General features: G+C 49.4%; 1 protein-coding gene across 5 annotated transcripts in view; it reads right to left on the reverse strand.

Annotated features, from left to right (window-relative positions):
* Nucleotides 1-20,555, reverse strand: part of LOC146342125 (myosin-10-like) — a 75,100-nt gene that overhangs the window by 46,950 nt on the left and 7,595 nt on the right. For 3 of the 5 annotated variants that reach the window (XM_084805693.1, XM_084805690.1, XM_084805695.1), the window contains exons 2-7: nt 15,670-16,028; nt 13,025-13,181; nt 12,500-12,527; nt 11,222-11,324; nt 4,207-4,227; nt 3,791-3,883 (exon numbers count right to left, since the gene is read on the reverse strand). In XM_084805693.1, the coding sequence (XP_084661819.1) occupies nt 3,791-3,883; nt 4,207-4,227; nt 11,222-11,324; nt 12,500-12,527; nt 13,025-13,181; nt 15,670-16,026 (759 nt within the window). In that variant the 5' untranslated portion in view covers nt 16,027-16,028. The remainder of the gene's footprint in view (nt 1-3,790; nt 3,884-4,206; nt 4,228-11,221; nt 11,325-12,499; nt 12,528-13,024; nt 13,182-15,669; nt 16,029-20,555) is intronic. The other 2 variants (XM_084805694.1, XM_084805692.1) reach the window with 1 other exon arrangement.

The following is a 20,555-nucleotide window of genomic DNA, read 5'->3' on the forward strand; positions in this document are numbered from 1 at the left end:
ATGAAGCAGGACAAAAGCTAATAGAGTTTTGCCAAGAGAACATGCTGATCATAGTAAACATTCTTTTCCAACAGCACAAGAGACGACTCTACACATGGACATCACCAGATGGTCAATATCGAAATCAGATTGATTATGTCCTTTGCAGCCAAAGATGGAGAAGCTCCATACAGTCAGTCAAAACAAGACCTGGAGCTGACTGTGGCTCAGATCATGAGCTGCTTCTTGCAAAATTTCGGCTGATATTGAAGAACGTAGGGAAAACCACTAAACCATTCAGGTATGACCTAAATCATATCCCTTATGAATATACAGTGGAGGTGAGGAATAGATTTCAGGGATTAGACCTGATAGACAGGGTGCCTGAGGAACTATGGACGGAGGTCCGTAACATTGTTCAGGAGGCAGCAACTAAATCCATCCCAAAGAAAAAGAAATGCAAGAAAGCCAAGTGGCTGTCTGATGAGGCTTTACAAGTAGCTGAGGAAAGAAGGGAAGCAAAAAGCAAGGGAGAAAGGGGAAGATATATCCAACTGAATGCAGAGTTCCAGAGAATAGCAAGGAGAGACAAGAAGGCTTTCTTAAATGAACAATGCAAGGAAATCGAGGAAAACAACAGAATGGGAAAGACTAGAGATCTCTTCAAGAAAATTGGAGAACTCAAGGGAACGTTTTGTGCAAAGACGGGCATGATAAAGGACAAAGATGGCAGGGACCTCACAGAAGCAGATGAGATTAAGAAGAGGTGGCAAGAATACACAGAAGAACTATACAGGAAAGATCTTAATGTCCTTGATAGCCATGATAGTAATGTCCTTGATAGCCATGATAGTGCGGTCACTGAACCTGAGCCGGACATCCTCCAGCGTGAAGTCAAGTGGGCCTTAGGAAGCATTAGTAACAACAAAGCTAGCGGAGATGACAGTATTCCAGCTGAGCTATTTAAAATCCTAAAAGATGATGCTGTTAAAGTGCTGCATCCAATATGCCAACAAATTTGGAACACTCAGCAGTGGCCGCAAGACTGGAAAAGGTCAGTTTACATTCCAATTCCAAAGAAGGGCAACGCCAAAGAGTGTTCAAACTACCGCACAATTGCGCTCATTTCACATGCCAGCAAGGTGATGCTCAAAATCCTACAAGCTAGGCTTCAGCAGTATGCAAACCGAGAACTACCGGAAGTACAAGCTGGGTTTCGAAGAGGCAGAGGAACTAGAGATCAAATCGCCAACATTCGCTGCATCATGGAGAAAGCAAGAGAATTCCAGAAAAACGTCTATTTCTGCTTCATTGACTACGCTAAAGCCTTTGATTGTGTGGATCACAACAAACTGTGGCAAATTCTGAAAGTGATGGGAGTACCAGACCACCTTACCTGTCTCCTGAGAAACCTCTACGAGGGTCAAGAAGCAACAGTAAGAACCAGACATGGAACAACCGAGTGGTTCAAAATTGGGAAAGGAGTACGACAAGGCTGCATATTGTCACCCTGCTTATTTAACTTATATGCAGAGTACATCATGAGAAATGCCAGGTTGGATGAATCAGAGGTCGGAATTAAGATTGCTGGGAGAATTATCAACAACCTCCGATATGCAGACGATACCACCCTAATGGCAGAAAGTGAAGAGGATCTAAAGAGCCTCTTGTTGAGGGTGAAAGAGGAGAGTGCAAAAGCTGGTTTGAAACTCAACATTAAAAAAACGAAGATCATGGCATCTGGCCCTATCACTTCCTGGCATATAGAAGGGGAAGAAATGGAAGCAGTGACAGATTTTACTTTCTTGGGCTCCAAGATCACCGCAGACGGTGACTGTAGCCAAGAAATTAAAAGACGCTTGCTCCTTGGGAGGAAAGCTATGGCAAACCTAGACAGCATAGTAAGAAGCAGAGACATCACCTTGCCGACAAAGGTCCGTCTAATCAAAGCTATGGTTTTCCCAGTAGTAATGTATGGCTGTGAGAGCTAGACTATAAGGAAGGCTGAGCGCCGAAGAATTGATGCTTTCGAACTGTGGTGCTGGAGAAGACTCTTACGAGTCCCCTGGACTGCAAGGAGGTCAAATCAGTCCATCCTAAAGGAAATCAACCCTGAGTGCTCATTGGAAGGACAGATACTGAAGCTGAAGCTCCAATATTTTGGCCACCTAATGCGAAGAGAAAACTCTCTGGAAAAGACCCTGATGCTGGGAAAGACTGAAGGCAAAAGGAGAAGGGGACGGCAGAGGATGAGATGGCTAGATAGCATCACCGATGCAATGAATATGAACCTGAGTACACTCCGGGAGAGTGCGCAGGACAGGAAGGCCTGGCGTGCTGTGGTCCATGGGGTCACGAAGAGTCAGACACGACTGAACGACAACAATTGGAAGTCAAAAGCAGTGGGCAATATAATGAATGGCATCTTGGCTTGCTTCTTCCCTTTCAGTTCTCCTCACAAGCTAGCGGGTCTTAACATTGCTCCCTTCAAAGGTGGTTCTTTCTTCCAGGAAGAAAAGGGTCTAAAAAAACAGATGATCTAACACTTCTTTGCCTTCAAGCCCTACTAAACTCTTTGGCATTTTCTGTGGTCGTATCATTTTTGTTCTCACGGGTGCTCTGAAGTCAGAGCATTGTATCCAGGATCTGCCTTCCGTGAACGGAAGGGCTCCACACACAGAAGGTGCCTCTGCCTGATTTGGGGGCATCCGCCCTACACCACAGCTCACCCCATTCACAGCCCCCCCACCCACCGTCAGACCCCGTGTGGTGCATTTCCAGAGAGCTGGAGGGGCTGCCATAGGGCGGAGGGGCTGGGAATTCTGCTTCCGCCAGCTCAGTTGCACATGCCTAAATCTGGATCCAACCCATACTGCCAATCACCTGCAAACCACACTTTCAGGGGAGGGGGGAGGGAAGAGGAGAAGATCCCCATTTTGATTGCCACATGCAGTACAGACAGACACATCGCAGGAGACAGGGCTATGTTGTCAAGCTGTAAGAGCAACGGTCGCTCTAAAAAAAGGTACTTTTAATGGGGTGCTTCCTGTTTGGCAACCACTGTGCCTGGAAGCACCTTGAATTTTAAACAAGGGATGCACGCACACTGAGGTACATTTAAAAGAGATGTGATGCAGCTGCCAGGACTCATGTCATGTCGAAGATTTCTTGCCAGCAGAAAATCTCCCTTCACACAGGAAAGTAGTGTGTCAGGGAGAGGGCCAGGCCAGTACCTCCACCCCCAACATGCTCGCTTTCTACATGGAGGGAACTGCTTCGAACAGAGCAGCATCCAGTCATGTGAGCCCCCACCCCGCTGCAGTCTGAAGCGGTACAGTCCAAGCACAGGCTTACCACCTCATCTGCTGTTTCACAAGCCCTTGTCCAGCCTCCCTCAACCTGGCACCCTCCAGATGTGTTGGGCTACAACCTCCATCATCCCCAGCCAGGGCAGCCAATGGATACACTGGCTGGGGGAGATGGGTTTTTTAGTCCAAACCATCTGGAGGAGGATGGGCTGAGGGAACGTGACTTGGGGTTTGGCACCCTCCAGATGTTTTGGGCATGCCTGACTATTGGCTGTACTGGCTGGGGGCGACGGGAGTTGAAGCCCAGAATGTCTGGAGGACAGCAGGCTGGGGAAGGCTGCCTTGCGCCTTTTCCACGGCCACAGTAGATGCCAATCTCGCCCTCGGCTTGCGGTTTCAATCCGCGCTCCCTCCTGTCTTTAAAGGGCGGCTTGTCCTCCTGGATTCTCAGTCTTTCCATGCATTTCCCAAGACAGACAGGGCTCCCTGGCGACACGACTCACAAATCGCGAGGAGTTGTCGTTTTTGACGGTTTTTGCATTGCCAAAGGCCTCCAGGATAGGGTTGGCTTGTAGTAGCTGCCGCTCCAGTTCACCCTAGAGGGAAGAAAGGGGTGGAGGGAAGGGAGGAGAAAGGGTTACAGAAACCCAGGAGCAGCAAAAGCTGCAGCTTTGCAGAGAAGGGCATCACAGGCAGGCCTCCAACTCTAGCCAAGGTATCGGGCAGAGGAAGCGTGCTGAGAAATCCCAGTCCCAGCAGGAGGAATGCTGCTCCATGGGGAAGAGGAGCATAATAAGCCCTTGAAATCTCCCAGCAGGGGGCGCTGTTTGAACGGGGGGGGGGGAGCCAAGCCGCAGGCTTGTCCGCAAGGAAGCAATACCTCCCCAGCCCCCCAAAACTACAACAGAAAACTACTCACGTAGGAAGCAAGGTTGGAGGTCTATGGAAGGCAGGGTGGGGAGGACATCACAAAACATAAAATGAGGGTGTGGAGGGAGAGCAGCGAACAAGACAGGGAAACAAAACACAAACAAAACAAACAAAAAATACCAAAGGATTAAAATCAGGCCACGAACAAACAAACAAAAGATCTGAACAACAAGGATGCAGTAACATGAACTGGGAATCAATACAAGGGAAGGTGGGGAGAGAGGGAGGGAGAGAGGAGACCCAGGAGTCCTGGCTCCCTTTCCCAACCCCACCCACTTGACTCTTGCTCCTTTCTTGGAGAGCCCAGTGTCCTGGCTCCGATGAGGAAAAAGAGCCAAGTGAATGGCTTTAAAACACAAAACATAAAAGTTTAAAAACCAACAACAATGAAAGCATTAAAGCCAGAATGGCAGCCCCCCAATTAGGCAGGAGTAGGAGCAGCAGCCAATAAGTGACCAGCGATCAGCACTGGGAGATGGGGGGTGGGGCTGGCATTTCAATGACATGCATTGCGCTCTCTTGCCTGTTTGGCTTCGTTCTGGTACTCCGGCTGGGGCAGCAAGACAACAGAGGGAAGGTTAATACTGGCTCCCCTCAACAGCCTACAAGAACACCCCCCATGCACACACTGCCCCCATCAGAGTTGGATGGGGCCGAAAAGGCCATCTAGTCTGACCTCCAGAAGGTAAGAACGTTTCCCCACCAGCTCCCTGCAGGATCCAGATTCCTTGTGCGGCACACACAGAAAAAACAGAAGCATGGCAGGCTGGTGCTTCAACAGGGAGAGAGCCCAGAGCCCAATGGTGGAGCACATGCTTTGCACACATCAGCTCCAGGCAGGCTCTAGAGAGCGTGGAGGCTGGATATTTGCCTGGGGGCCTAACAGTGCTGGGCGTTGCTAGGCCTTTAAAAGATTCCAGGCCAAGGCCCCTAGGGCAGAAATCTGCAGATGTTAATTTATATCCGTATATACAAATTTAGAAGTAGTGACTAGAATATATTTACATTTCACAGCAGGAGGCAAACCCTGCAGATTAATTTCTCCTGCAAATGATCTCAAATTAAAAAAAGTTCTTCAATTAATTTGCCCCCTGATCCAGATCACCCAAAAACAATGGTTAAAGGTATATCCCTAAACTGAATTGCCATGCAGGGGAAGATTGGCAAGGGGTGGGGGTGGGGAGGTATTGCAGCATGTGGGAAGGAGAGAGTTAACCCTTCCCTCCTCAGTTGCACCCCCCCCCTTTCCCCCTGCATGGCAATTAAGCCAAGGAAAAACTTCTATTTGCACAAGTACTTAGTGGATAAAGTAGCAGTTACAGGAACTCTGGGGGAAAGCGACCATGTTGTACTTGAGATCTTGGTTCTAAGGGAAGCAAAAGCCGAGTGTAGTCAAACGCATACCCTGGATTTTAGGAAAGCTGATTTTCATAAACTCAGAACAATGATCAGTAAGGTCCCATGGCAAGCGATGCTAGCGAGAAAAGGAGTCCAAGATGGGTGGGAGCTTTGAAAAAAGGAAATTCTCAAGGCACAATCACAAGCAATTCCAACAAGAAGAAAAGGTGGAAGACAACAGAAGAAGCCAATGTGGCTTCACAAAAAGCTTAGGGATGACCTGAAAACAAAAAGGACACATATAGGAAGTGGAAAGAAGGCCAAGTAACAAAGGAAGAGTACAGGCAGATAGCACAGAATTGCAGGGATGGCGTCAGGAAGGCTAACGCTGAGAATGAGCTGAGGTTAGCAAGGGATGTTAAAAACAACAAAAAGGCTTTCTTCAGCTACGTGCATAGTAAAAGGCAGAGGAAAGAAATGGTGGTTCAGCTATTAAATAAGGATGGCAAAACGATAACAGAGGACAAAGAAAAGGCAGAGGTGCTCAATTCCTACTTTGGCTCAGTCTTCTCCCCAAAGAGGGTCTATGACCCCCCTGGCAAAGGCGAAGTACAGGCTGAAGGGGCAGGATTGCAGCTTGAGATCAACAGGCATATGGTCAAGGAACACCTCATTACTTTGAATGAGTTCAAATCTCCAGGGCCAGATGAACTGCATCCTAGAGTCATAAAGGAACTGGCAGAAGAACTCTCAGAACCGCTGTCTATTCTCTTTGAGAAATCATGGAGGACGGGGGAAGTGCCAGATGACTGGAGGAGGGCTAACGTTGTCCCTATCTTCAAAAAGGGTAAAAAGGAGGAACCTGGGAACTACAGACCAGTCAGTCTGACGTCAATCCCTGGGAAAATTCTGGAGCAGATGATAAAGCAATCCATCTGCAAGCACCTTGACAACAATGCCGTGATTACTCGAAGCCAACATGGATTTGTCAAAAACAAGTCCTGCCAGACAAATCTGATCTCATTTTTTGATCAAGTCACCTCCCTTGTAGACCGTGGGAATGCTGTAGACATCATATACCTCAACTTCAGCAAAGCTTTCAACAAAGTGCCCCATGATATCCTGATGAGCAAACTAGCTCGAAGTGGGCTAGATGAAACAACGATCCGGTGGATCCACAGTTGGCTACAGAACTGGACTCCAAGAGTGCTTATCAATGGGACCTTCTCAAGCTGGGGAGAGGTAACGAGTGGGGTACCGCAGGGCTCAGTCCTGGGCCCAGTGCTCTTCAACATTTTTATTAATGACTTGGAGGAGGCGGCGCAGGGAATGCTGATCAAATTTGCAGATGACACAAAATTGGGAGGGATAGCTAATACTTTGGAAGACAGAAACAAAATTCAAAGTGATCTGGATAGACTGGAGCGCTGGGCAGAAAAAAACAGAATGATATTTAATAGGGACAAATGCCAAGTTCTGCACCTAGGAAAAAGAAACCAAATGCACAGTTACAAGATGGGGGATACGTGGCTCAACCACGCTACAAGCGAGAAGGATCTTGGAATTGTTGTCGATCACAAGCTGAATATGAGCCAACCATGTGATGTGGCTGCAAAAAAGGCAAATGCTCTTTTGGGCTGCATTCATAGAAGCATCGCTTCCAAATCCCGGGAAGTACTAGTTCCCCTCTACTCAGCACTGGTTAGGCCTCATCTGGAGTACTGTGTCCAGTTCTGGGCACCACACTTTAAGAAGGATGCAGACAAACTGGAGAGGGTTCAGAGGAGGGCAACAAAGATGATCAGGGGACTGGAAACAATGCCCTATGAAGAGAGACTCAAAGAACTGGGCATGTTTAGCCTTGAGAAGAGAAGACTGAGGGGAGATATGATAGCATTCTTCAAGTATTTGAAAGGTTGTCACAGAGAAGAAGGCCAGGATCTCTTCTTGATCATCCCAGATTGCAGGACACGGAATAATGGGCTCAAGTTACAGGAAGCCAGATTCCGGCTGAACATCAGGAAAAACTTCCTGACTGTAAGAGCAATACGACAATGGAACCGATTACCTGGGGAGGTGGTGGGCTCTCCCACACTGGAGGCCTTCAAGACGAGGCTGGACAGCCATTTGTCAGGGATGCTCTGACTTGGATTCCTGCATTGAGCAGGGGGTTGGACTCGATGGCCTTGTGGGCCCCTTCCAGCCCTACTATTCTATGATTCTATGATTCTAAGTAGACACTTGAAGGCTCTGTGCAATGGATCTGGGCCCCTGGGAAATAGATTCAAGGCCCAGGCCCCACAGGTCCAGGTCTTAGCAACAACCCTGAGTGCTGCCTTCGCCAGAAGGTTTCCCAAACAGTGGGCAGGGACCACCAGCTTTGGCCTATGTACCTCCGCAAGGTGCCCTGTACACTAATGGCACTGTGGGATATTATTATTATTATTGCTAATTATAATTAAAACTCATTATACTTATAAGGATAATAAGAAGTTAAAGTAATAATGATGATAATTATAGCTAATGACAATGAGCCAATAATAAGAGTCCACTAAAAGTGCTTTGCCCACGGGTCTCCAGAATCCTGCAGCCAGCATGGCTAAGCTCCCAGGTTCCCTCCTTGCTACTTCCTCTTTAAGGGATCGCAAGAAAACAGAGGGTGAAGAACAGAAGAGCAGCCCTGCTGGGTCAGACCGAGGCCTAGCTAGTCAGCATGCTGTTTCCATACAGCTGCCCATCAGATACTTCTGGGAAGCCCACAAGTAGGACATGAATAGCCCTCACCAGCTATTGCTACCCAACAGGTACACTGCCTCTGAACATGGGACCACCACGGCTGATAGGCAGTGCTTAAAACCTCTCCTCCTGCTCCATGAAACTGCCCTAATCCCCTTCTGAAGCACTGCAAGCCAACGGCCAGTCCCACAGCGGGGAATTCCATGTGCTAATTCTGTGCTGTGTGAAGTACTTCCTTTTGTCTGTCCTAAATCTCCTGTCCATCCATTCCTTTGCACTGGATGGCCTGAGGTTCTAATATTAGGAAAGAGGGAGCAAGACGTCGCTCTCGGTCCACTTTTTGCAACACCGTGATCTCTGCCAGAGGCCCCAGAGAGTGGACAGCGGTCAGGACAGGGAACACTGGGTCAGAGGAATCTTCGGTTGGACTCCATACATATTGAGCTCTAGATCTGCCTTCCCCAAACTAAAACCCTCCAGATGTGCTGGACTGCAAGTCCCATAATTCCCAGCCAGGAATGATGGGAGTCGCAGTCCAACACATCTGAAGGGTGCCAGGTTGAAGGAGGCAGATGAGATGACTGAAGCAAGAGGGAAATGCATCCAACCAGTGGAGGCTGGTGGCTCCGATGTCAGTGGGGCGGCGAATCCGTTCCGGGTTTCAGTCAGAGTTCTGACTGAAACCTGGAACAGATTTGCCGCCCCACTGACATCAGAGCCATTAACCTCCACTGCCTCCTACACCCCCCAATAAACTTCTGTCACTATTAGGTGGTTAGGGAATCCTTTCCTGCCTCAAAATATGGCAGTCAGCATGAAACAGACTAAGGGAAAAGTTACTAGGATGCGGGCGACTACTCCCCACCTTCTGTTCAAGGCTGTAGGCTGCCCACCCACCCACCGCTAAATATTCAGCTTTCATTTGAAAAAGAAAAGCAAGTCGCTAGCTCCTCTACTTATAGAGACATAAGAGAAAGCACGAGGGGCCATATTTTAGATCAGCCTTCCCCAACTTGGTGCGCTCCAGTTGTGTTGAGCAACTCCTAGCATCCCCAGCCAGCACAGCTGGTTGGGGATGCTGGGATCTGTAGTCCAACCCATCTGGGGGCACCAGGTTGGGGAAGGGAACTCTTGTTTGTTATCGTTTTTATCGATCATACGTAAGCTAATCTTCGTTTTGGCTGAAGAGCAGGGTAAAAACGCTATAAATTAAAAAAAAATATGTCGTAAATGTGCTCCCACCTTCCCGTGTACACATCTGTGGGTGCACAGACTTTGGGATAATTGACAAGCAACAGGAACTTATCTTTATAATATGACATTTTAATTTTATTAATTCTGGGTACAATTTGAATCATTTCAGGTGGCCTGTATTTACATCCCAGCTGTTCTGCAAGAATTCCCTGCCCTCTTAGCACAGCTCTGGCTACCTGCCTGATTCTGTCTGTCTGCTGAGCTTCTGCCTGGTTATGCACCACCAGTTCGTGCAATTATATTACGGTGGCTTAATTTGAAAAAGTCATTCCTGAGACAGAAGATCAGAAGGTGTTTACATAGCAAGAGAGGTGGCAAATGGCACTTGTTGACTTTGTACCTGACAGAACACTGGAGGGAGGAGCAGGGAAAGGAAAGGGAAGTCTTAATGTAAACGTTACTCAGACGTAATCTCTTTGCCTCTGGAAAAGGGGATGGGAGGCTGGGACCACAGTTGCTTTTAACTATAATGCTATGCAGGTTACTCAGAAATAAATTCTACTAGTGGGAATGAGAAAGTTCCTGGAGCCACCTCCCACCCCATATTTTCTTATTAAATGTAATTTAGATTCCGTTTAATTGGACTTACTGTGTAGTAAATTGGAATAAAATTGCAGCCTTCATTTGCAATTCATACTTTTCATTATGAATTGTGGGGTGAGGGGTCCAATGAACAGCTCTAGATCGTCCTTTAAGGGGGTGGGTGGGATTTGTATCACACTTGTGGACAAGGGAAGGTAGAGCCCCTTCCTGACTCCAACTGGCCACCGCTTGCACCCCTCTGGTACAGCCCCCCCCAGCCTGGTGCCCTCCCGATGTCTTAAGACTTCAGGTCTCAGGATCCCTGACCTGAATCCATGACCATGACAGGTCATGCCTGCGGAGGCCGATGGGAGCTGATGTCCACAATATCCGGAGGGTGCCAGGGGGTGGAAGGCTGCTTTGGTAGAACACAGATATTTCTGGAACGAGGTGGACACTGTCCTCCTCCTCTTCCTGCGTTAGCCCGCCAAGTTGCAGGAGCACTCAGGAAGGGCCAGTCCTGCATTTGGAGATGTGCAAAGGCTCACCACGGAACCCTCATGACTGGGAGGGAGGCCAAGAGAAAGGACACAGAGACCAAGACGCATACAGGGAAGGTGGGAAGAACAGAGTAAGCAAGGGCATGACCGGAAAGGTACAAGCAGTGATTCGTCTCCTTTAACAAAAAGAAAAAGCAATGTTGGCACTCAGTCCTGCCTGGATGCCACCCACCTGTAACGTGGTACCCAAATTCCAAACGGGTACAGACAGGGTGCGGTTCGTGATTGAGGAGGGAGAGGCACTCTGCACAGGCTTGAAAGGCACTTCACTTTATCGCTAATTCACACATTCCAGGGTGTTTGGGACAGCTTCCCGGCAGGCCCTGGCTCAAACGTGAGCCGTGGATGTGGGGAAGTTGCTGTACCACAAGGACTGAGCTTTCACAGGTGCCAGGTGGGCGAGAGGGAGAGAGAAAGGGCAAATCGGCTCCACTCCAGGAACACAAGCGGTGGGATTGGCAGAGGGACCCGTCTGCTTACAAGAGAGAGCGCTCCTCCAGAGCCCGCAGACGCAGGGGGCAGCAGCATGTTGCTGCTGTGGGGTGGCCACTGCAGGAGTGGCAAGGGCGGAGGCCATGGGCAGACATCACTCACCGGCACATTATGGTCCTTCCGGGCTTTGTGAGACGAAGCCACGTGCGCCAAATACTGGATCACTTTCTTCGTGTTTTCGGTCTTGCCAGCACCTGACTCACCCCTGACAAGAAGACCAGACAGAGGGGGTGAGAAAAAGAGGGCATTGGGTCCTTGGTGGCTCTCACACATCCCTCCCCCCACCGCCACCTCTCCTTCCCTGGGCTCCTCAGAGAGGAAACCCAGTACAATGGCACTGCCCGCCTCCCTTTTGGGTCCACATCTCATGCCAATTGAGCTGGTGTAGCCTAATGGCAAAGGAGCGTGAGCCACAAACCGGAACATCTGTGGTTCAAACCCCAACACAGCCACGAACTCACCAGGGATTATGGAAATAATATTAAAAAAATACCATGGTGATTGGACTTGGGATGTGGAGGCTTGGATCAAAACCTTGCTTGGCCACAAGGCTTACTGGAGGGACCATGGGTTAGTCCCTATCACTAAGCTTAATCAACCTTACAGTGTTGTTGTGAGGCTAATTGGGGGGAACCATGTATGCTTTCTTTAGGGGAAAGGTGGGATAAAAATGTAATTATTAATAATCATCCACTTTACAGGCCTGTTTGCAAGGACTGCCGAGATAATACGTGCTTTAATCACTCTAAAACGACCTCTCCCAACCAGGCACTTTCCAGTGGTGTTGGCCTACAATTCCCATAATCCCCAGCCAGCATGGCAGTGCTGACTGGGGATGATGGGGTTGTGGTCCAACACATCTAAAGGGCAAGGCTGCTCTAAAATGCTATATAAATGCTAAACATATTATTTAATTTCCTTCTTTGTTTAGGCGCAAGCCTCATGGTCCAAACCACAGTTTAGCCAGATTTGTCACAAGCGGAAGCACTTTGCTATGGAAAAAGTGTTCCCTCCCCAGACTGTCATCTGAATGAAACAGGAAGATCATGCAAATGAAGCAGGAGCTTGGGATGGAAGTTCAAAAGGTTGTGAGAAGGGGCAGAGCAGCCGTCTGTACAACGGTTCTTAACAAGATCAATATCGTAGACAGTTGTCAGGACTGCAGGGGGCTCTCCTGGTCCTGCTTTAACTGGTGTACCCTGAATTAAATACTACCACCCTCTGGGCTCAGCACCCTTGGGGCTGCAAGGGTTCCCAGAGCCTCGGACGAGAGGCATGCAAAGCAATGGGTGTGGAATACCCTTTGGTCCACCCGCACACCTGCTGCTACTGCTAGCCCTGCCTGAGCAGGTAAACCAGCCTGGGCCTGGTGACACTCACGTGCACAAGATCGACTGATCCTCTCGGTCTGGAGGGGGGGGGAGGGGGGGAGGAGGAGGGGGAGAAAGAGAAAACATTCAGACATAGGTTGCTCCCGATACAGACACAGAACCACTTCCCTCCACCAGAGGGTACTGGAGACACACCTGGAATCACTCCCTCACTCACCCACCCAAACTTCACCCGCCACCTCCCCCACACATACCACACTGCGCGCACACCCTGCACATTTGCCCCCACCCGGTTCAGTCTGGAATGGGGAATGACTTGAACATTTCCAGCCCTCCCGCAGCATGCGGCAGCCTTTCCCAACCTAGCGCTCTTTGGAGGTGTTGGAACTACAACTCCCATCACACCCCAAAGCCGCACGGCCAATGGCCATGCTGGCTGAGGGTGATGGGAGTTGCAGCCCAACACCTCTGGAAGGCACCTTTCGGGGAGGCTGGTTGTCATTTAGCTAGCTGGCCCGAAGCTCTTCCCTGGCCCAGGCAAACTCCAGCTCGCCCCTTGCTTTCAAGTCCATACCCTGCAGCATGCTCCGGTAGGCAGCCTCAGAGATAGCATAGATGTGGGGGGGCATCTCATGGCGTTTCTTGCCCCGGTACATTTCCACGATCTGCTCTGTGTAGATGGGCAAGTTTTTGTAAGGGTTGATGACCACACAGAAAAGCCCTGAATATGTCTGCGGTTGTGGGAGAGGGGAGAGAAAAGGGCGTATCAGAAGAGTTCCCTCTTCCCCATCCCAACACCCCCCCCACACACAAGGTTAAATATACCTGCGCCCAAGCACTCTTGAATTGCATGCTTTATCCAAAAACAACAGTTCAAAATGTGCAAATTACTTTTTCCTTCAGGCAGAAGTTAAATGATCAAAAAAGGAGAGTTAGGCCACATTTGTTGACCACAATTTGTCAATCATGCATGGCAATCAGAGAGGTGCTTGCACCTCATGTACGCCTGGTTTACATGAGTAGCCACTGGGAGAGGGCTATGTCTATGTAGCGGAAAGAGGGAGTTCTAGCCTTAAGACGTTTCTGCCTCTGAAATTAAAAAGGACACTGCCTTGGCTCTGGATTGGAGCACTCTCTTTTGTTTATTTAATGACATGGAAAGATGGAGGCCAGAAAATGCTGCCCCTTCTAGAACCTGATGCCCAAAATAACAGCCTCATTTGCTTCACATAGTAAGGCCATCCATGGCCCTGAACTTCCTGAAAAAATGGGAAAGCTAGCATGATTCTCTATGGGTGCAAAAAAAAAAAATGCAACTCTAAGCCAACGCCCAGACAGCTATCCAATCAGCTAGTGTAAGAAAGCAAACATATCATTCACAGATGACCCAACAAGGCCTGATTCTGACAAACATTCCATGTTACAGCGGCTCTAGCTTTCAGTAACCATAAAGCAGAGCTGGGCGACATGTGGCCCTCCAAATGTTTTAGGCCAAAACTCCTATCCCTCACCATTGGCTATGCTGGCTAGGGCTGATTGGAGTTGCAGTCTGAAATATCTGGAGGATCACAACTTGGCATAAAGCTAGTTGCCCATGTCAGCCTCGAAATTTGGCTTTTGGCACATGCCACAAGCCCATTTTCAGGCTGGGTGTCGGCGATCTGCTGAGAACAGAATTCTGCCCAAAGTAGTGCAGCGGCATGACTGCTTTAGCACAGGCAGATGAGGCTGAAAGCCTGTACATAGTGACTGAAAACATCAGCTGGTATGATGGGCTGACATGTTTGAAAGATTAAGGCCCCAACAGCAAAACATGACGCAACAGGATGGAATTACAAGGAGGCAGATGATGCTTGAAACACCACAGAAAACACCAGAGGTTCTCAGTGGAAGACGCTGCCCAGGGAGGCTCTGTGTGGCATTTTGCTTGGTTTCAAAGGTGCCTCCCCCATTGGGGTGGTTTGCATAGAAGTGACTTGGTCTCAAAGCAGGAAACGTGCCTAAGCGATCCAGTGCTGAGCCATCCACTTCTAAGATGCAGAGTGTGTGTGTGTGTGTGTGTGTGTGTGTCTATGACTTTGCCCTCAGGAGAATTCATTTCACACCCCATTGCCGGTTCCTGTTCTGGCTAAACAGGTCTAGTCCGTTCCCCGCCCCGATACCCAGCTGCAGGGGTGGGGATCGGAGGAGGGAGGGTGCTGGGCCGTCCACGAGTCAGTGATGACGTGCAGCTGAGAGAATGCCTTGGCACAGCGGCTCTCAGGGCAGCCTTTTGTGCCCGCTTGGGTGCCACGGAAACCAAAGCTGACAGTGCCAGCAGGACAGAAACGAAGGGATGCGTCTCCCCCTCCTCCTCCCCTTTCTAGCTAGCTGTGTATTACAGGGGTGGAGAAAATGCAGCTCCCCCTTTCTGGCGTCATCACACGCGCAAGCTTGGAACAAAAGCATAACTCTGTGCCCCCAAACTTGCTCCTCCCCCTCCCTATTACCAATGCCCACCACGACAGAACAGTTTGGTATCTAAACAAAATTGCACCTCCCTCACAGGGGCAGAACAGCCCCGTGGGCCAAGCTCAGAAACTTCTGGAGCTGCTCCCCAGCAGAGGGCCCAGTGTCGCCAGTTTTGCTTATGTCAGCGAGTAGCACTTATAGTCTAAAGTCTGAAAGTTACCAGTTTTCCATTCTGTCTTCCAATGCTAAGTATGTAGGGCTTTCTCCATAGAGATGCCATGGCCTGGAGTGGCACTTCTCTGCACCCATAGAGAATCATGGCTAATGGTGCTTTTCCATTTCTACAGGAAGTTCAGGCTATGGGTTACTCTAGACATTTTTCTGCCTCTGTGGTGGCAAATGCAGATATGTGCTGGGACATTTGGATTGGCTGGCAAAGAAGCATTTTTAGCGGACAAGCAAAATGGGTGCTGGGAGCCAGAACTCCCAGATTCAATTGGAGAGAAGCTGAAAGTCTAAAATGTTAGAGAAGGACAGCCCAGGAAGCCACGGCTAATTCCTGGGTTCTCAGGGTATGGAACTGGGGTAGTAGGTCACAGCAAGGGGTGCTAGGAGACGACTTGGTCTCCCAGGAACTGAGTAGGATTCTCGTGGGATGAAGTGCGGTGGGAAGGCGACAGCTGGGTACTCTGAGAAGGATGTAGCTGATGACAAAAGGGGCAGCATGGAGGGCCAGGACTCCAGGGTTCCCCAGGCCAGCCGACTCACATAGATGAGGCCCGAGTAGTAGCGGTCCTTGAGGTTATGCAGCACTGAGGCTTCGTTGAGGCAGGTCAGCTCTGCCATGTCCTCCACCTTGGTGAACTTGGGGGGGTTCATCTTCTGGATGTCATCCTTGGCGACCAGCACCTGACGCCCATTCTCGGCAAGTTCCACCAGCACCTCGTCTCCCCGCTCTTCGCGCAGCCCGGCTGCCTCAAAGCCGTGTCGCTCAGACGGGACCCACACCAGCCTCTTGGCTGTCCAGTCAGCCTGCGATGCTGGGTTGCCCACCTGGTTCCGGTCCACGAACAGGTATCTCTCAGCGCTGGCGTCGCCCCGTGGTGCAGGGGCCCGGACAGCCATGGCTGGGAAAGAGAAGAAAACCAGGAAGAGATGAAACAGGGCATATTTGCATTATGCTCTAGCCTTGAGCCTCAGGCCCAACCTCTGGTAAATCCCACCAAACGTATCTCTGATCCCCACCTCTTTTGAGGTATTGCTTTTTGTCCCAAAGGACGAGAACAGCAGTGGGGCACCTCTTTCAGCCCAAGCCCTGAATTCAATTTTGGAGAAGCTCTCGAAGGGGGCTGTCCAGTGGTGGGTGAGGCCAAAAGGGAAAGGGGCGGGGCCAAAAATACCAGCATATTGCAGCTTAAAGCTCTTAGTGCCAGCAGTGAAGCCTTAGGAGGGGTGTCTCAACCTTTTAGAATGGGGAAAAAACTGCAGAAAAGCCAGGAAACCACCAAATGATTGGTGGTTGGGGAAAATGGGATGGGGCCAAGTGAAGGGCGCATGGCCCTCTGAGAAGCCCCAGGGAGCCGGATTGAGAACCCAGGTGGGCTGGATTTGGTCTTGGGCCAGAGGTTCCCTATCCCTGGATTAGAAGGTCTCCAGGTGAGGGCAGTCTGCACTATACATTTTCCATAGCTCCAGTGTTGCCTACATGTTTTCTTCCCACCCAGTGACTACGAATCAGTGATATACACGTATAACATTCCCCCCTTCCTCCTCCTGTGAGAAAATATGCATATTTTGAGGAGTCGTGTGCATGGGGAAAGGAAATATTTACTTGCATATCAAAACTTGACCAAATCCTTTGGACTCAGAAACTTCTTAAATAAACATGATCATGCCAATAGAAAGAGAAACTCGTGTTTACAAAGCAGTCACTGGGAAATAAACCCGGCCTTTTGGTAAAGGTGGAGTCTACTGGGTGAAACCAAAGGGTGAATGGGACCAAGACTTTGGGGTCCCCAGGCTGACAATGATGGTTTTGATGGGGTGAGAGAGAAAGGATAGCAACTGGGTTGGGGGTTGTCTAGCTTGTAACAGCAGAAATGTTTGTATGCATATGCAAATGTATGGAACAGATTATTTTCTACCTCCCCACGCCCATGTTTTCAGTTTTTTCTTAGATTGGGGGAGAAAAATAAACAATGAAAAGAGGGTTATTTTTTTCTGCAGTCCTCTCTCATCATCACAAGCCCTTCAACACACACGCATCCCTCACTTTACTTCACAAACGAAAACTGCAAAGCTAGAATTCTGTAAAGAAGCTTAATATATTTAATTTCACTTGCACAGAATCTTACAGTAGAAGGCAGTTTTCTGTGATGCCAAATGTGCATGCTGTTGCAGGATTTGGGGCATTTGTGCAAATATGAGAGAGAGAGAGAGAGAGAGAGAGAGAGAGAGAGCACGCGCAAGCACACAGTGGTGGTAAAGAGAGGCAATGTAGATCTTGCACTGCCATTTTGATATGTACCCATAACTTGCAAAACCTAGGAAACCCCCTCCCATCCAAGCCCATATGATATTAAATAGCCCTGCACTCCAACGAACAAAGACAGTCTGGGAGAGCGTAAAGGATCACTGTTCACCCGTACATAATAAACTACAATTAATGGCAGATGAATCAACAAAAGACCAGAGGAAATTGGGATGAAAATGTTTACTCATTTTAAGACCTAGGGTGTTCCAAAAGCTGTAATGGTATGCAAATTCTCTCTCTTTCTCTCTCCCTCTTACACACACACACACACACACACACACACACAATCACTATCTAATATGAAGTTATCAGAGTTGCAAGAAGCTGGACTCACAGACACCAAGTTCTAGACACAATAAGCAGAGCTTCTCACAGCCAAGAGTCTTAAATGGAATCTGAGAACAGACATCAATGCTAGAGAAATTGGTCCAAAAAGTGGCTGGAAAATCCAACTGTGTCACCCAGTTGGTGACACAGAAACTGGGAGACACCCCAGGAATTCTGGTTGTTGTGGTTGTGGTTGTTGTTATTATTATTATTGCCTCCCACCCTACTTCCAACCTTCTTTTAAACACCTACTAGGTTTTTAATTCCTCCTCCCAGAAAACCCAGGCTCCCAACGTTCTTCGTCATTCCCAGCCTAGTGACCCCAGCCAGAAGTCTGGCTGATGAGCTAGATTTTCCAGCTTTCTCCCACCCCACTCCAGACCCCTGCTGGGCTCGCTGGCGTAAGCAGAGGCCTTGCCGGCTTAGGACGCCGAAGCTAGACACTCAGGTCCTTGTTCCAGCCGGCTGCGGGGGTCTCCTACATGGTGAGAGGCTTTGCCTTTTCTTTGCATGAACGGAACTGCGGGGAGGACTGCTTGGTCATCACAATTATTTCAAGAGGGCTTGTCACAGGGCTTTTGTACCTGACACATTCTACATAATGTTTTTCCTGTTTGTCTTGGCTTCAGTGGTTCCCCCGATCCCTGTGTGCTTGGTTTCTTGAAACAGAGCTGCTGGGGACCCAAAGTCTGCATGATGTCACACATTCAGACTGGAAGATACAATCTAGAGTCCCAAATCCCAGATGCGTGGGAGTTGACGGTGCTTACTCTGCAGCAATGGGAAAGCACTCTACATATGCTTTCCCATTGCTGCAATGCCCCCCTAATGTAGAAGGAAGCCCATTGGATGATATGCATTGCTGAAGGGCTCTTCACATCTGGAGCCAACCCCAGCCTTGGAGTCCCGAGCAGGACATAAACACAGTGAAGGACATCATATGGATGTCCTTCAGCCTGTGTCTCCTCTGATCCGTCAGTGGCCAGAAACCCAGCTTTTTTCAGGGATGGATGGGGAAGGGGATGGATAGGCTTGATGTATGTGTGTTCGTGGGCACCTTGTTTTCTAATCCAGAGAATCCAAGGGTAGATGAGGGGGGAAAGTCCGTGCGGTGTTAAGGTGGGGGAGGAAAATGGCTTTGCTTATTCTCATAAAGACCAAAGGGTGGCAGGTGACGCCCTTTGGCTGCCAACCAAGGCAGGTGCAGCCTGCTGAGCGTACCTTCACCTGGCAACCACCCGCTTAGCCTGCCACACCCCTGCCCAAGATCCCAGGAGCTCCCATCCTCTTTCTCGGCTTTCTAATGTACTGGACCCTGACCCAGAGAACCTATACATCCTGGTTACTCACTCTCTCTCACCTGCAAGGGCCCTCTCTCCCCACTCCTAGGGAACCCTGGAATCCTTATATCTTATCCCCCATGCCTAGTATATTCTCCTCCTACAATCCACTTACATCATCACTCCTTTGTACTTTGGATTAATGGAACAACCAAATCCTTTCATGTGGTGCCATATATTCATAAATACTGACAAAGCTAACAGCTCTGGCTGATCACTCCTGTTCTAAACTTACTGGAACTTTTTTTTAACACACCGTACACAGGGCATAACTGCCTAGCTCCTGCACCTCCAGTGCCCTTCTTCCTCATCCATCTGGTTTCTATACACAACCCACTTTGCCTCTCTGGCTCCTACACACCATCTCCAGTGTTGGGTAACCAGGCCTCCAACAGTCCAGGACCTATGGCTATGCCTATGTCCTCTTTTCTGCGGTCCCAGAGAGCCTCAAGACCTACACTTCGGGAACCTCAGAGCTTGAATTGTTTTATGGGTTTCGAATTTGCTACCACAAGACGTAGAGATGGCCACCAACTTGGACAGTTTTTAAAGGGGGCTCAGACAAATTCATGGAGGACAAGGCTATCAATCATTACTAATCATGATGACTATGTATTGGAAGGCCTGGCGTGCTATGGTCCATGGGGTCACGAAGAGTCGGACACGACTGAACGACTGAACAACAACAATGTATTACCTCCGGTATCAGAGGCAGTAGGCCAATTCATCCCAACTGCACGGGAACACGAGCGGGAGGGTTCTACTGCACTCAAGTTCTGCTTGTGGTCTTCCCATGGTTATCTGGTTGGCCACTGTGTGAACAGAATGCTGGACTAGATGGCCTTTGTCTGACCCAGTACAACTCTTATGTTCTTACAGGCCTGTTTATCAACAAGGTGCATGAAAATTATCTGCAATGCTCATATACCACACCCACCATTTCAAGAGGAAGAAAAAAGCCACCCTCACTTCATTAGGGCCAGTTCTAGGCCCAAACAACCCACTAGTCCCAGCTCCCAGTTCCACCGCTTTAAACCACTAGGCCTCAATCCTCGCCTGATGAACCCGGGAGCCCTGGCCTGTGTCCTCCCCCACCCCATACAACTCTCTTTTTGTTACTGGCAGCACACCATCCTGGTTTCCAGCACATTCCGTACTGCCTCCCACTAGGCCCTGCTCCCATCCCACCTGTGGGGCTTGGACAACCCGACCAAGTGAGACTGAGACCGGACAAGCGCCAAGCAACCCCGTCTCCTGCCAAACAGTGCCCAGCCAAGTGGCACTAACAAGCCAGCTGCACCCTCATTAGCTAATTAATTTGCTGAGCAATCTCAGGGCGAGGCCATTAAGGTGGTGGCAAACAATTGCCTGGGGCCCCTCCAGGGCTTAAGAGCGAGGATTCCTAGTACAGTAGCAGGGGCCTCTTGGCCTGGAATTCCCCCCCCCCAACACAC

The sequence above is a fragment of the Heloderma suspectum genome, chromosome 6 (assembly GCF_057233095.1).
Source record: "Heloderma suspectum isolate Gila_16-S chromosome 6, 16-S_ref, whole genome shotgun sequence".
In the NCBI taxonomy this organism is placed as follows: domain Eukaryota; kingdom Metazoa; phylum Chordata; class Lepidosauria; order Squamata; family Helodermatidae; genus Heloderma; species Heloderma suspectum.